At 39.6% G+C, this 17579-nt stretch overlaps 1 protein-coding gene across 1 annotated transcript; it reads left to right on the top strand.

Moving 5' to 3' along the window:
• Window positions 1-14220: 14220 nt before the first annotated feature.
• LOC144251507 (uncharacterized) lies at window positions 14221-16981 on the top strand. The gene is made up of 4 exons (XM_077794379.1): window positions 14221-14250; window positions 14320-14341; window positions 14435-14495; window positions 15067-16981. The coding sequence occupies exons 1-4, from the start codon at window positions 14221-14223 to the stop codon at window positions 16979-16981; spliced, it is 2028 nt and encodes a 675-aa protein (XP_077650505.1).
• Window positions 16982-17579: the final 598 nt, after the last annotated feature.

Raw genomic sequence — 17579 nt, 5'->3', positions numbered from 1 at the left:
CATCTGTGCTCCCTCAGCACCAAAGCTTTCTGTGTATCACTTTGAAATGATGTGCTCACTTATCTGAGGCCCAGGTTTATTTATTCAGAGCCAAATGGGATGGACTCTTATTAAAGAGGCAAGAGACAGGTGGATTAAAATCCACTTTTTTTGTTGTTAAAAATCCCAGCTTACAGCCAGGTACAGTGGTGCACAACTGTGATCCTTCCTGCTCCAGAGGCTGACACAGGAGTGTTGCAGATTTGAGGACAGCCTTAGCAACTTAGCGAGGCCTTCTGCAACCTGGTGAGACTGCCTCTCAAAATAAAATATAAAAATGACTGGGGATGTGGCTCAGTAGTATAATATCTCTGGGTTTAATCTCGGGGGCATCAAACAAAAAAGAAAAAGAAAACATCTAATTACCTAATTTACCTTTTGCTACCCCTGAGTATGTATAGAAAGTTTGTAAGATTCAGATTTGTCTTTTAGTGGTTTCAAATTGAAATCCAATCCTCGATTCCAAAATACCACGTAAGATACAGAGAAACTCTGTCTTGCATTATTGCTGCAGAATTTGAGTCCAATTCTACAAAAATAGTGGTGGACAAATTTATGAATGTGATTTCATGAAAACTAGTATCTGTCCTTCACATGGTGATGAATTTGACAAAGGATGACAGTTTTTCACCATTGTTGTCTGAACTTGGCAGGTTCATGTTAACTGTGTGGTTTTTTGTTATCAGGAATGGAACCCAGAGGTGCTTAACCACCAGCCCCTTTTAGATTCTTTGTTTTGAGACAGAGTCTTGCTACATCATCTAGGGCTGCTGGGGTTACAGGTGTGCACCATCACACCCGTCTTCATTGTAATTTTTAAGGACAATTTTGGCAATACTTTGAATACCCAACTGTAATCATTTAATCACTGAATATCAGTGAAAGAGTAAATGACACCTGTTTTCTGCAAAGGAGAGATCCATGTGTCTAAATAAGGGTGCTGATCCCCTCACCATGTCACCTAATTCCTGTTCCCTCCCAACTGCCTCCTCGTGGGGCCACCCCTTTGGGAGCTAGCCTTTTAGCTTATGAAACTTGTGAGTAACATAAATGCTCTCTCTTATTCTCTCTGTCCTGTACAACATTTTGCCTGGTCTTAGATACAGTTTACTGTTTCCAATTTTTTTGAAAACTATTTTTTGTTGTTGCTGTAGTTGGACACAATACCTGTTTATTTATTTTTATGGGGTGCTGAGGATCAAACCTAGGGTCTCTCACGTGCTAGGCAAGCACTCTACTGCTGAGCCAGAATCCCAACCCTCCTATTTCCATTTTTAGATATAGTTTTTCTTAAGTTTACCTCCAAAATACAGTAAACCATGCCCTAAATTTCACAGAATTTGCTGAAAAGCTTAGTGTTTTTTCAGAGAGTTTAGATCATGGGAACATTCAATCTTCTTTGTGAGAAAGTGTGGTGTCTTTCTACTGATTTTGTTGTGTTTTTATGCCTCTAATTGTGTATCTTTTGTATCATAATCATTTTTTATCTCTCATTTACATGTATTTTACCAAGCTACTCTCCAGCCCAAGAGAATTAGTATTGTAGACTGTTGTTTATTTATTTGCTTACTTATTGAGTGCTGGGAATTGATTCCATGGACATGTTCATGCTTAGTTATCTTCCAGAAATAAATTTCAATTTGTGAGCAATGTTCTGGAGGTGGGCAGGTGTTTTACTGGGGGATAAACCTACAGGCACTCGACCACTGAGCACATCCTCAGCCCTTCTTCTTATTTATTTATGTTTTCTTTTTCTTTTTTAAAAAATATTTTGTATATTTGTAGATGGACAAAATACCTTTATTTTATTTATTTTTCTGTGGTGCTGAGGATCATACCCAGTGCCTCACACATGTTAGCAAGTGGTCTGCCACTCAGCTACAGTCCCAGACCCCCTTTTTATTTTTGATGAAGACCAGTCTCACTAAATTTCTGAGTGTCTTGCTATGTTGCTGAGACAGGCCTCAAACTTTTGTCATTTCCCTGCCTTGACCTCCCTAGTGGCTGAAATTACAGGTGCACACCACTACACCAGCAGTTGGAGTGAGTTTTGAAGACTTACCATCCAATTTCTTTCCAGATGAAAATAGTATTGAAAATCAGTTTTTTTGCTTTTGTTCATACTTTTGAAATTTGTAACTATGAATCTTCCTCTTTGCTTTATTTTTGCATTATTATGAAAAAGGTATTTAACATATTAATATTGTTTTTGTTTAGAGAGAGAGAGAGAGAGAGAGAGAGAGAGAGAGGAGAGAGAATTTTAATATTCATTTTTCAGTTTTTGATGGACACAACATCGTTGTTTGTATGTGGTGCTGAGGATCGAACCTGAGCTGCATGCATGCCAGGCAAGCGCGCTACCACTTGAGCCACATCCCCAGCCCTTAATATTGTTTCTTATGTATACATTTTTAAAACTTCATGGCTTGATGGTTTATTTACTTCTTTATTAGATAAACTTTGTTTTTATGGGCTGGGAATGTGGCTCAAGCGGTAGCGCACTCGTCTGGCATGCGTGCGGCCTGGGTTTGATCCTCAGCACCACATACCAACAAAGATGTTGTGTCTGCCGAGAACTAAGAAATAAATATTAAAAATTCTCTCTCTCTCTCTCTCTCCTCTCTCACTCTCTCTTTAAAAAAAAAGCAACAAAAAAACTTTGTTTTTATGAGCAATTTTAGGCTTACATAGTTTATTAGTCAGTGTTCTCTAGAGGAAAAGTATCAAGAGGAAGTGTGATTATCAAAGGGGATTCATTAAATTGGCCTACTTGACCCGAAGGTGGATGTCCCTAGTGGCCATCTGCAGGCTGGAGAGCTTGAGAAGTAGTAGCTGCAGAGTCCCAGAGGCTGAAGCCTCAGAACAAGGGGGATCAATGGTGCTGCCTTAGTCCAGACCAAAGATTCTGGAAACTCACTAGAGAATCACTGGCAGAGTCCACTTTGGGAGAGTGAAGAATTTTGTTCCACCCAAGACACCGTCCTATTGGATGGTGCTGCCTAGGTTAAGGAGGTTCTCCAGTTTGGCTCACTATCCCATATGCCCATCATTTGTAGACACACCCTCATGGACACACCCAGAAGCTCATTAATCATCGGCATCCTTTAATCCAATCAAAGTGACAATTAAATGTGCCATTACACATAGTATCAAATACCCCTTCTCTCCAGCTGATAGTCTCCACTGTTTTCAACATATTGTATTGGTGTAGGGTGTTTGTTAGTTACTAAACCAGTGTTGAACATTTGATAAAGAGAATGGATGAAGCAACATTTAGGATAAGCCAAAGTTCATCCTTTACTTTAGGGTTCCTCTTCCTTGTGATATGATTGTGTGTGTTACGTCGTATACAAGTTAATGTCATACAGAAGAGTTTCACTTCTCTGGGAATCCAATGTTCCACCTGTTCATCACTCCTCCTCATTCCTTCCTCCCTCTCTGCTCCCTAAGTCCCTGGCACCCATCAGTTCTTCTAGTGCATCTATAATGTTGTCTTTTTCAGAATGTTCTTGACTTGGAATCTTGCTGCACTTGGCCATTTCAAACTGGCTTCTCTCACTTACCAGTCTGCCTTTAAGGGTGCTGTATCTTTCTAGGCTGCAGAGCTCATTTGCTGGGTGATACTCTTTGGTGTGGTTAAACTTCAGCTTGTCCATTCAGTATTGAAAGGTGCATCTTCCTTGCATCTAGCTTTGGGCAGTTCTGGATATGGCTGCTGTAGTCACTGCAGTGAGGGTTCCTGTACCCATAATTTTCACATCATTTGCATAGACACCTGGAGTGTGATGACTTAATTGTACAGTTTTTTGCATTTATGATTAAATTTTGCATTTATGATTATGAGCATCATTCATAAACCTGGTGGCAGTTCTTATGTGTCTCATGGAAGCCTGTTTGAGATGTCAGAGCCTTGCCTTGCCTTGTTGGGAAGTAATTAGTTATTGAGTCTGTTTTTCTCAGCAGCCACGGGCACATCTGTTTTGTGTATTTCCCCTTGTGTGTAAGTTGTAGGAGATTGTCTCTCCCAAAGAAATGGTCCAGTTTCTGTAAGTTGTCTAATTTGTGTCAAGCACATTCATGATAATCTGAAGTCCCAATGCATTGTTGATGATGACACTTTTAAATCTGTTAGTAGGTTTTCAGTCCTCGTTGTTTTTTCTTTAATATTATTGTATATTTTACACTTTTTATTTCTTTCTTTTTATGTGGCAGTGAGGATTGAACCCAGTTTCTCCCAAGCACTAGGCAAGCACTCTTCCACTGAGCCACAACCCCAGTCCCTGTCCTCTGTATTCTTAGCCTTTTGTTAGTTAATCAGTGATGCTGATGTTCATGAAGAACTTGATTTTGCAGACTGCGGATTTCCTGATTGTGGTTTCATCAACACTTTCTCTGTTACCTACTGTTGAGAGTGACAGCTGAAGGGCCCCCAGCAAACTTTCAGACTGAGAGCTGATGATTGGCTCACAGTGGCCCCAGCAACTTCTAGCTGATTGGCTCCTCTGCGGTGATGCTCACTGGGCTGTTTCCCCGCCCTTTCAGAGTATGGAGCTGGTCATTGGGGGACTTTTTTGGCTCTGCCCACGTGACCCAGCCAATCAGCCTCAAGAGCAGGAGTGGGGGAGGTTGAGAGGCTTGTGGGAAGCCGGTGGTGGCAGTTGGGCTCTGAAGGTTTTTCCTGCGGAGCTTTTTTGTTTGGCATGTGTGGTTCTAAAAATAAAGTTTGTTTCTTTTGACAAGTGGCTACTGAATTGTGTCCAGCCAGACTGCAGCATTTGGTGGGCTGCACAGGGAACTACTGAGGGTAAGTGATAAGGTAAACTGCTTGCCCCTGAGGGCAGGGTGAGAGGATGGGTAGCCATTTTAAGATTCTTCTTCTTTTTTTTTTTTTTTTTTTGCTTCACTTTTGTTTTAAGTTGCCTGTCCCTGGAGATGAGTGAGACGGAAGATAAACTGCTCACATCTGAGGAAAAACTATTTACGTCTGAGGAACAGATAGGGAGAAAGGACGGATGCACATTTCAGGAGGATAGAAAGGCTATAATGATTTTTTGTCGTTCCATGTTTATTTCATTCTATCTCGGTTTTGTTTGGTGTCATCTTGTTGGGTTGTATTATAGTAGAACTATGGGATCAGAAATTAGTAAAAAACAAACTGAAAGAGTGTTAAGTAAATTGTTAGAGGAAGGAGGCATCCCAGTAAAATCAAGAGCAGTCAGGGCATACGTTGATACAATACAAAAATGTAGCCCATGGCTTTTTAAGGAGGAGTTGTTGAATATATCACAATGGAACCATCATGGTGAAGATTTAAAAAGAATAGAAAAGAAAAGCCCAGGGACTCTGCCAGTTGGCACATTGCCATTGTGGATGTTGTTTGCTTAGTCCAAAGGCCTCTTAAGCTACTCAGAGAAAGAAAGTGTAAAGCAGAAAAAGCCATCAGGGGGAAAGTTACAACAGGAGACTGCTACTAACACCTTTCTATCACCAGAGGATGTAAGTGACCAACCAACAAGGCCACCTCCATATGCTGGGAGGCCCCCAACCTCCGCAGTAGATAGTTGGGATCCTGAGACAGGATCTCAAATATTAACATGCTCTGTATTTGAGGCAGGAGGGCAGCGAATTCACTATGCTTTAAATTTCAAAAAAGTGAAGCAGCTAAAAGAGGGTGTAACAACCTATGATCCTCAAGCACCCTTCACTGTAAGCATGGTCGAATCCATTATCAACTTGAACATGATGCCAGCAGATTGGGCTAATAGGTGTAAAGCTGTGCTAAATGGAGGACAATACCTGTTATGGAAGGTTGCCAATGAGGAATTTTGCAAGGAGACGGCTAGGCAAAATGCAGCAGCTGGTTATCCTCAGAGAAATCTAGATATGTTGTTAGGAAAGGGACCTCATGAGGATCAGCAGCAACAAATTGCATATGATCCTGGTGTATACGCACAAATTGCTGCAGATGCGGTTAGGGCATGGAAGACATTACAAGGGCATGGAGGTTTACAAGGTCAATTATCTAAGGTAATACAAGGAGCTAATGAATCTTATGCTGAATTTGTAGATAGGCAAATTCAAACAGGTACCAGAGTTTTTTGGGAATACAGAACAAGCAATGCCATTAATAAAACAACTGGCTTATGAGCAAGTGAATCATTGGTGCAGAGAAGTCATTAGACCATGGAAACATGAAGATTTAAACACATATATTGAATCATGTAGAGACATTAATGAACAAGGGCAAGTCATGGCAGCTGCAGTAAAATAGGCTTTGAATGCCAGAGACATTAATGAACAAGGGCAAGTTATGGCAGCTGCAGTAAAACAGGCTTTAGATGCCAGAGACATTAATGAACAAGGGCAAATCATGGCAGCTGCAGTAAAACTGGCTTTAGATGCCAGGCCAAGAACATGCTACAATTGTGAACAAACAGGACATTTTAAAAGGAATTGCCCCATAGGAGGAGGGTTTAACAAAACTAGGTATCAAAGGAGTAGAATATGGGTATTTGCCCACGATGCCATAGAGGGAAACATTGGGCTAATGAATGCCGTTCTCAAACCACCATAGAGGGTACTCCATTATCAAAAAAATGAACAAGCACCAGGTATTTATCCACAATATCATGGAGAAAGGCATCGGGCTCCATTGCCAAATAATGGACAGGGGGACCCAATGCTCCGGGGCCCAAAACCACAAATATACAGAGCACTGGAGGAACCAAGCAACCCCATCAGGGTAGTGCCCAGGACACATTGTCCATCAGATTCCTCATCAGACAAACCAGAGGGAGCGCAGGGTTGGACATCTGCGCCTCCGCCAGATCAGTACTAACTTCAGAGATGGGAGTTCAAATCATTCCCACAGGGGTAAAAGGACCTCTTCCCAAAGGAACAGTAGGCTTATTATTGGGACGCAGCTCTTCTACTCTAAAAGGACTTATGATAAGTCCTGAGGTAATTGATCCCGATTATGAAGGTGAAATAAAAATTATAGCCAGTTCTCCAAAGGGTATATCAGTAATTTCACCAGGAGATAGAATAGCACAGTTACTAATAATACCCAGCCTACATGATAAATTTTCCAGTCATACTGTAGAAAGAGGTTCCAAGGGATTAGGCTCCACAGGTGTAGATTGGGCTATGCTTTCTTTAAATTTAGATTCTCGCCCCATGCTAAAACTAAATATTCAAGGACATGAATTTAATGGGCTACTAGATACAGGTGCAGACCTTAGCATCATCTCTCATCAAGAATGGCCAAAACATTGGCCATTACAACAAGCCACTCAAACGCTTCGAGGCCTAGGAGTGGTGACTAATCCCCATAGAAGTGTAATGGTATTAGATTTGAAGGATCCTGAAGGATGTGAAGGAATTATACAGCCATATGTATTGGATCATCTTCCCGTAAATTTATGGGGATGAGATGTCCTAGATCAATTAGGTTTGACATTAACAAATAACATCAACCAAAATGCACCCACTATTATGACTAGACAAGGTTTTAGGAAAGGAAAAAGATTAGAAAAACAAGAACAAGGTATAGCAGCACCAATACAAATAGATCAAGGAATGGACAGACATGGGTTGGATTTTCAGAAAGGGCCACTGAGACAATAAAAATTACTTGGAAATCAGAAAGACCAGTATGGGTTCCTCAGTGGCCCCTGACTAAAGAAAAGATACAAGCAGCCCATGACCTGGTCAAACAACAATTAGCGGAAGGACATATACTACCTTCTGTATCTCCCCATAATACTCCCATTTTTGTCATCAAAAAGAAATCTGGTAAATGGAGATTATTGCAAGATTTAAGAGCCATTAATAATGAGATGGTTATTATGGGACCTGCCCAATCGGGGATTCCTCAATTGTCTGCTTTGCCAAAAACGTGGTATGTTTTAGTTATAGATATTAAAGATTGTTTTTTTTTTTTTTTCAATTCCAATTCGCCTTGAGGATAGCCCATGTTTTGCATTTACTATCCCTGCACTGACTCATGAAGGTCCTGATCAGAGATATGAGTGGAAAGTACTCCCTCAAGAGATGGCTAACAGCCCAAGTATGTTTCAAATTTATGTTAACAAAGTAATCCAGCCACTTAGAAATCAAAATCCTGAACTACAAATATTTCACTATATGGATGATGTATTAATAGCACACAAAGATAAAAACACATTGCTAGAATGTTATGCCACACTCACAAATTTATTAAAAAATTATAATCTAGAGATAGCAATAGATAAAGTACAATTAAATATTCCAATTAATTATTTAGGAGTTCTATTATCCTCAACCATGGTCCATCCACCAAAAATTCAAATATGTGTAGATCAACTCAAATCATTTAACTTTCAAAAGTTATTAGGAGACATAAATTGGATAAGGCCTTATCTAGGTATACCAACAGGAGAGTTTGGACCTTTATTTGATATCCTAAAAGGTCCATCAGATCCAAATTCACCCCGAATGTTAACGCCTGAAGCAAGAAATGCATTAAAAATCATTGAAACATATATGGAAAATATGCATTTGGATAGAATTGATATAAGTTTGCCTTTATTATTTATTGTACTATCAACAAAAAATATTCCTACAGGAGTATTTTGGCAAGAAGGTCCATTATTATGGATACATTTATCTTATTCTCCTAACACTATTCTTACTAGGTATCCTGATGCTGTAGGACAATTAATACTCAAAGGAATAAAAGCAGCAAAGGGAGTGTTTGGAATTTCTTCCAATAAAATTATTACTCCATATACTATGAATCAATTTGATGAGTTAGCTAATGAGTTAAATACTTGGGCAATAATCATGTGCAAACCTAATGGTTCATTTGATTACCACTTACCATCTAATTCTTTATTGTCTTTTTGGTCATTGCATCCTGTGATTTTTCCAAAAATGACAAGAAAAACTCCTATCATGAATGCTCCAAATATATTCACTGATGGGTCAAATAATGGTACAGCAGCAATAGTTACACCTTATCCAACTTTTACATTTTTAGTACCCAAACAATCAGCTCAAAAGGGAGAGCTTAATGCAGTATTACAAGCTTTTGTGATGTTTAAAGATTCTGTATTTAATTTATTTTCCGATAGTCAGTATATAGTTAATGCTATAGTATCCCTTGAAGATGCTGGTAGGATTTTCCCTTCCTCTACTGTTTTCTCTTTGCTTTTCACTATACAAAGTCTAATCTGGGACAGAAAAGATCCATTCTTTATAGGACATATCAGGGCACATACAGGATTGCCTGAAGCCCTTAGTTTGGGCAATGATTTAGCAGATAAAACTACACATGACATACATATTTTCTCTACACTAGAAGAAGTTATAAATTTTCATAAAAGGTTCCATGTCAATGCTAATACTTTACAAAAGCATTTTTAAAATAACTAAGGAACAAGCTAGACAAATAATAAAACAATGTCAAAATTGTGTGACCTTTTTACCACAAGTTAATCTTGGAGTCAATCCTAGAGGCCTGATACCTAACCATATTTGGCAGATGGACGTCACACACTTGCCAGAATTTGAAAAATTAAAATATTTGCATGTTACAGTTCATACTTATTCTGGGTTTTTGGTGGGCTCCCTTCATGCTGGAGAAAAAACTAAAGATTTTATAGCTCATTACTTACAAAATTTTGCCACTGTGGGCGTTCCAAAACAGTTAAAACTAGATAATGCTCCTGGTTATACTTCTACCTCTTTTAAACAATTTTGCTCAACATTTGGCATTACTCATATAACAGGAATCCCATACAATCCACAGGGACAAGGCTAGTTGAAAGAGCTCATCAAACTATTAAAATGTACTTATTAAAGCAAAAAGACGGAATTGGGAAGGGGTATATATTCCCCAAAGTTAAACTTAAAATAACCCTTTTTACTCTAAACTTTTAAAATTTGGATTCATCAGGGCTTAGTGCTGTAGAAAGGCATATGTGTCCAAAAACTGTACATAAGCCCAAGGTACTTTGAAAGGATATTCTAACAGGACAATGGAAAGGTCCTGACACAGTAATTGTCTGGAGTCGGGGGGTCTTTTTATATGTTTCCACAAGGAGAACAGCAGCTGATTTGGATTCCAGAGAGATTATCTAAAGCAATTTCTTTTCTTTTTTTTTTTTTTTTAGAGAGAGAGTGAGAGAGAATTTTTTAATATTTATTTTTTAGTTCTCGGCGGACATAACATCTTTTGTTTTTGTATGTGGTGCTGAGGATCAAACCCGGGCTGCACGCATGCCAGGTGAGCGTGCTACCGCTTGAGCCACATCCCCAGCCCTAACTAAAGCGATTTCTACAGACCAAAAAAAGATGATTTGGCTCAAATCCATAACAGCTGATATCCAGAACTCCAGTTTGGCTACCCTTACATCTGCGACAGAACCAGGATGCTTTTTTCAATATCTATTTTATTATTGCCCTTTCCCACATCATGAAGTTCTATTGTTTTTTGAGCTCATACAGACCTAGGTTAATGTTTTGCTGATCAGTTCTATTTTTTGACTATAGAGTTTTTAAACATTGCAATGGAGATTTCACCTGTAAAATGTTATAAGGCCTTTACTATTATGTTATGTGTTGTGTGCACACTTGTGTTTTATGTTGTATGTTTGTATGTATGTATGTCCATATATCATATATGATGAGCGCTCATGAAAAAATGGATCCAAATATTTTTTTTCACGTGATTTAAATGGTTTATTTTAAATTGGGTAAACAACTGTTGAGGATTGTTTTAATATGTGAACAAAAAAGGAGGTTAACAGATCTGTTTGTTTACTTTCACCTTTCCTTTTCATTATATTTAATAAGTCTCTTCAAGATAATGTAAATTGTTAAGAAAATTTTTTCTTTTAGTGCCTTCTGGAATGTTACATAATTTTTTCTTTAGCCATTATTGCCAGAATTCCTATCTTCATCCCAGTGCCAGTGAAGACAATGTAAATTGTTAAGAAAATTATTTTCTTTTAGTGCCTTCTGGAATGTTACATAATTTTTTCTTTAGCCATTATTGCCAGAATTCCTGTCTTTATTCCAGTGTCGGTGAAGACAACATAAATTGTTAAGAAACTTGTTTTCTTTTAGTGCCTTCTGGAATGTTACATTATTTTTTCTTTAGCCATTATTGCCAGAATTCCTATCTTCATCCCAGTGCCGGTGAAGACAAAGATAAAACCAATCTTTAGCTTCTGCAATAGCCATCACTGAACTGCTTGCAGAACTTGCCTGGACTATGTATCACTTGTATGCATTGTGAACTCACCTGTATGCATTGTGAACTATCTGCTGGTGCAGCGACTTGTGGTAGTGTTGGGGTATTTTTGCTGATGATGTCATCGGTGGTACAATTTTTCCAAAAGGAGCCGTCAATTGGCTTGGTGTATCTTCCTCCCTTCTGCTTGTCATGATCGTTCAGCTAAAATTTGGGTGCCAACAGAGGTGAGGCAAAGAACCTCACCCCCCCCACTGGTACAAAGACCTATCCACAGGTGTGGCTCTATACTGGACCGGTAGTCAGTGACGGGTAAGATCCAATTGCAATGGTACCAACCTAAGATAATGGGTAAGGTCCATATGTACTATTGGAGAACCTAAGGCAGGCATGGTCCCTAAGCCACATGCTTGTTGTTTAAACAGAGAGGGGGAGATGTTGAGCGCCAAGCTGAAGGGGCCCCAGCAAACTTTCAGACTGCTAGTTGATGATTGGCTCACAGCGGCCCCAGAAACTTCTAGCTGATTGGCTCCTCTGCGGTGATGCTCATTGGGCTGTTTCCCCGCCCTTTCAGACTATGGAGCTGCTCATTGGGGGACTTTTCTTGCTCCACCCATGCAACCCAGCCAATCGGCCTCAAGAGCAGGAGGAGTGGGGGAGGTTGAGAGGCTTGTGGGAAGCCGGTGGTGGCAGTTGGGCTCTGAAGGTTTTCCTTAGGAGCTTTTTTGTTTGGCATGTGTGGTTCTAAAAATGAAGTTAGTTTCTTTTGACACGTGGCTCCTGAGTTGTGCCTAGCCAGACTGCGGCAACCTACCTGTGGTTAATTTAGGTTTACCTTGCTCTTCTTTCTCTGGTTTTCTGAAGCGGCAGTTTCATTGGTTGCTTTTACCTGTTCTTTTCTGAAATGTGTGTTGGATGACTTAGATATCAATACAGCGCCACCTCTGGTGTTCTCTATGAATTTCCTATCATGGACTTTTACATTTTTTTCTTTCAAAATGGTCACCTTTTCTCTTGAGTCACCTCTTTGTCCTGTGTCTTTTCAGAGCCCTGTGTTTCATGTCCCCTTCCCTGGAGGCTTTTCAGTTTCTTCTGATCTGATTTCTGCTTTAGCTCTCATGTTCTTTGAGCATACATGGAATTTCACTGGTGGTGCACTTGTAGGGGTGTGATTTATGTCCTGTAGAATGTTTCTGTGACCCTGAGACCTCAGTGTGCTTCCCGTTTGGTTGAAGGTCCATGAAGCCCTCCTGTCTGCATCATTGTCCTGACAGATTTGGGCTGATGTCACTGAGGGTAATTGTGGGTTCTTCATTGTTTGGGGTGGTTCTGTATGGTTTCAGTCCTTGAGTATGCTTCTGTGTAAGTGGCAGGGACATTTTCTTTTTGTCTGTTCCATCACTGTGCAGACATCATAGCATGCTTACGGCCTCTTTCACACGCAGTCTGTGTGGGATAGTTCAGAATTCTGGGCTAAAATCTTCTTGCTTTACCACACTCTGGAAGAGCTTCTGCCTTAGGTTTGTTTGCACCACCATTGCTACAGGCACGATGAATCTCTTTCACCACAGACAACCATTGCATATGTGGCCCAACCTTGATCAAAATGTTCTTGAACACAACATTGGTATGTGTCTCATGACTGTACATTATGGTAGTGAACCAGCTCCTGTTAAGAAGAGTTTGACAATCATTGGACATTCATTGTTGCTGTGAGACGTTCAAAAATAGTGTCTGCTGTTTACTAAGAAGATTGTTTTGAGAGTTATAAAACTTTGTACGGCTGTTGTTTGGACAAGGTGACATTTTTGTGTTTTTTTTTTTTAGAGAGAGAGAAGAGAATTTTTTACATATTTATTTTTTAGTATTTGGTGGACACAATATCTTTGTTTGTATGTGGTGCTGAGGATCGAACCCGGGCCGCACGCAGGCCAGGCAAGCGCGCTACCGCTTGAGCCACATCTCCAGCCCATGGTGACATTTTTGGGTCATAGAGTTATTTCTAAGACACGTGCCATCTTTACACTTACCCCATTCTGCTTTGACAGTAACCACAAGAAATTATCAAATTGTTGTGTTTATTAATAAATAAATTAAATTAATCAAATAGAGAACTCATGTTTATTTTGGTCATATAATAGTAAGCTAGTTGACTAAATTTGTTCTGGAGTAAAGCACCTGTAAACTTCCAGTTGTTCTTAGTGTAATCACACAGAATGAGCTCAATCTCCAGTTAACACATTGTGACCACCTGTGTGAAATGTTGTCTAAATGTTGTCTATAAGGAATCTCCTTAGTGACCCCATGCCCAGAGGGTGGGAGTGGGGGCTGGTTCTAGGCATTTCTTAAGTATGGAACAATAGACTTTCAGAGGAAACAAGACATCAGTAAATACCATGTTGCCTATATTAACCTTGTAGGTACAGGGAGCCACTGTAATTTGCAGAATCTCTCTCAAATGCTTAGTTTCATGATTCCTGCATTTTTCTACTCATCACCTTTCTTTTCTAAAGATAAGTACTATCAGAAGTGCTTATATTAGCTCTGTACCACACAGGATATTTCTAGGACATGTAATAGAGGTGAAACCATTAAAGGAGTTAGGAGTGATCTGGGAGCCTGTCTTACTTCCTGTGAACTCACCAAAGGAAGGGTATAAATCACTATGATGTTTGCCTTCTTAGTAGCCAATTTCTAGTGTTGGAATGGGTGTAAGAAATTGAGTGCAGTAAAGATTTGATGGAATTAATCAGGAGGCCAGGGAATCATGTGAACATCATGCATGTTGAGTGCAGATTTCTCATGCTGTCATTCTCTCCTGGCCTCCACTATACATTTGTGGGATATTTTAGATCTCAGTGACCTTTGAGGATGTGGCTGTAAACTTCACCAAAGAGGAGTGGGCTTTTCTGGATGCTTCCCAGAAGAACCTTTACAGAGATGTGATGCTGGAAGTCCTCAGAAACCTGGCTTCTATAGGTAATAATGTTGGTTTTAAAATTAATCAAATAGACAACTCATGTTTATTTTGGTCATTTATGTAGAAGGTGAAAAGGAAATCAGTTGGTGAATTATTGAAGCATAAATGGCACCTACAATTCGGCAAAGCATTTCTAGGTCCTAAGTATTCATAAAGATTGTTATGTTCTCTCATTTTAGGAAACAAGTGGGAAGACAAGACCACTGAAGGTCAGATTGAAAACTCTGGAAGCAACCTAAGGTAACTGTACTCACAAGAGGAATTTTTGAGGGAATCTGAGAACTGTCATATAATTTTTAAAGCAAACCAACCGAAGAAGTATGCATAATTTGAAATGTATTTATTCTTATAATATTTTTTACCAGAAATATATACTTATCTGTAACAGGTATTCAGTCTTTTCAAAGTATTTGACATGCAAAAAGTACTATGAAATTGCATATGTGAATATGACTATGTGAATAATAGCCATAGAGAAGCTGTGTTGCAAAGGATTGTTTCCTTTCAATCTCTTTATTTTCAGGCAACTTTAACAAGTCAGAAAATCTAGCCTTTACCTGATGTTAGTAGAAATGTAAAGACCTATAAATACATAGAAAACTGTGAATGAGTTAGGTATCAATTATGTGCTGGTCACTTCTTCTTCAAAGAAGTCCTATGGTAAACTTCAAACTTTCCCCACAGAATAGTGTGGGGAAACCTTCAAATCAATTCCAATTCTTAATCAAACAAAGAAAAAATTTAATAGAGTAAATCCATGTGACTTCATTATGTGTGCAAAAGATTTCATATGTCCTTCATTCCTTCATAGGTACATCACATATCACTCTGGACACAAATACTATAAGCATGAGGAATGTGAAAAGAAGCCATGTGAATTTAAACAATATAGGAAATCTCTGGTTTCTCTCAAAAGTGTTCACACACAAATGTTGTTAAAAACTGGAGATAGACCATATGAAAGTACAGTATGTGGGAAAGTCATTAGTTGTTCCAATGACATTCAAAAACATGAAGAAACTCATCCTGGGGGGCAACCCTATGAACATCAACAATGTGGTGAAGCCTCTTCTTTTCTCCCAGGTGTTCAAAGACACATGATAACACACAGTGGTGGTAAACCTTTTCAATGTGAGGTATGTGGGAAAGCCTTTCATTTCTCCTCTTTATTTAGAAGACATGAAAGAATTCATTCTGGAGAGAAACTCTATGAATGTGAAAAAGATGGTCGAACAACCTTTATTTCACACACAAGTCTTCAAAAGCACAGGATCACACACACAGGGAATGCACATTTCAAATGTAAGGTATGTGGGAAAGACTTTGCTTATACCAGATTACTTAGAATACATCAGAAAACTCACACTGGAGAGAAGCCCTATGAATGCAAACAATGTGGAAAAGCCTTTGGTACATCCTATGAGCTTAAGGGACATGGAAGAACACACACTGGAGAGAAGCCCTATGAATGTACGCAGTGTGGAAAAGCCTTTGCTAGATCTGGTGACCTTCACACACATGGAAGAACTCATACTGGAGAGAAGCCCTATGTATGTAAGCAGTGTGGAAAAGCCTTTCCTACATCCCGTCAGCTTCATGCACATGGAAGAACACATACTGGAGAGAAGCCTTATGAATGCAAACAATGCGGAAAAGCCTTTGCGACATCCCCTCAGCTTCGTGCACATGGAAGAACACATACTGGAGAGAAGCCTTATGAATGCAAACAATGTGAAAAAGCCTTTGCTATGTCCCATCAGCTTAAGAGTCATGGAAGAACACACACTGGAGAGAAGCCCTATGAATGTAAGCAGTGTGGAAAAGCCTTTGCTAGATCTAGTTACCTTCAGATTCATGGAAGAACACACACTAGAGAGAAGCCCTATGAATGTAAGCAGTGTGGAAAAGCCTTTGCTAGATCTAGTTACCTTCAGATTCATGGAAGAACACATACTAGAAAGAAACCCTTTGGATGTCCACAATGTGGAAAAACATTTGCTTCATCCCGTCATCTTCACATACATGGAAGAATGCATACCGGAGAAAAGCCCTATGAATGTGAACAATGTGGAAAAGCCTTTACTGCTGCCTCTTACCTTCAGATACATGAACGAACTCATACTGGAGAGAAGCCCTATGAATGTAAGTGGTGTGGGAAAGCCTTCACTCAGTCCTCTCACCTTCACTCACATGAACAAACTCATACTGGAGAGAAGCCCTATGATTGTAAGCAGTGTGGAAAAGCCTTTGCTAGATCCAGTGAACTTAAAATACATGGAAGAGTGCATACTGGAGAGAAGCCCTATGAATGTAAGCAGTGTGGCAAAGCCTTTGCTAGATCTGGTGACCTTCGCATACATGAAAGAACTCATACTGGAGAGAAGCCTTATGTATGTAATCAGTGTGGCAAAGCCTTTGCTACATCCCGTCTGCTTCATAAACATGGAAGAACACATACTGGAGAGAAGCCCTATGAATGCAAACAATGTGGAAAAGCCTTTGCTACATCCTATCAGCTTAACAGACATGGAAGAACACACACTGGAGAGAAGCCCTATGAATGTCAACAATGTGGAAAAGCCTACACTACCGCCTTTTACCTTCGGATACATAAACATACTCATACTGGAGAGAAGCCCTATAAATGTAAGCAGTGTGGCAAAGCCTTCACTCAGTCCTCTTACCTTCACTCACATGAACAAACTCATACTGGAGAGAAGCCCTAAGAATGTAAGCAGTGTGGCAAAGCCTTTGCTAGATCCAGTGACCTTCACAGACATGGAAGAATGTATACTGGAGAGAAGCCCAATGAATGTCAACAACGTGGAGAAGCCTTTGCCACATCTTGTCTGCTTCACACATGTGAAAGAACACATACTGCATAGAAATCGTATGCATGAAAACAATTGGTAAATTCTTCTGTTATATACATGTAGGAGGTTTACTGGAGAAAAACCCTTTGAATGTGAAATATGGTAAATCAATATTTCATGTCATCCTCAAAGACAAGAGAGGCTCACACTGCTGAATATGTGTGTGTGTGTGTGTGTGTGTGTGTGTGTGTGTGTTTGTGTGTGTGTGTGTGAGAGAGAGAGCAAGCTCGATCAATCAATCAATCCACTGGGGATTTACTCTGGTGGTTCTCTACCACTGAGCTACATTCCAGTTGCTTTTTACTTTTTATTTTGAGACAGGGACTTGTTGAGTTTTTTAGGGTCTTCCTAAGCTGCTGAGGCTAGCCTCCAACATTGATTCTTCAAAATCAGCCTCTTGAGTCTCGGGAATTAAAGCATACACCACCACATCCAACTGAATAACTCTTTA

This window comes from Urocitellus parryii, assembly GCF_045843805.1.
Source record: "Urocitellus parryii isolate mUroPar1 chromosome 16 unlocalized genomic scaffold, mUroPar1.hap1 SUPER_16_unloc_2, whole genome shotgun sequence".
In the NCBI taxonomy this organism is placed as follows: domain Eukaryota; kingdom Metazoa; phylum Chordata; class Mammalia; order Rodentia; family Sciuridae; genus Urocitellus; species Urocitellus parryii.
The sequence above is the reverse complement of the archived record's forward strand: the minus strand, read 5'-3'. Positions and strand labels throughout refer to the sequence as shown.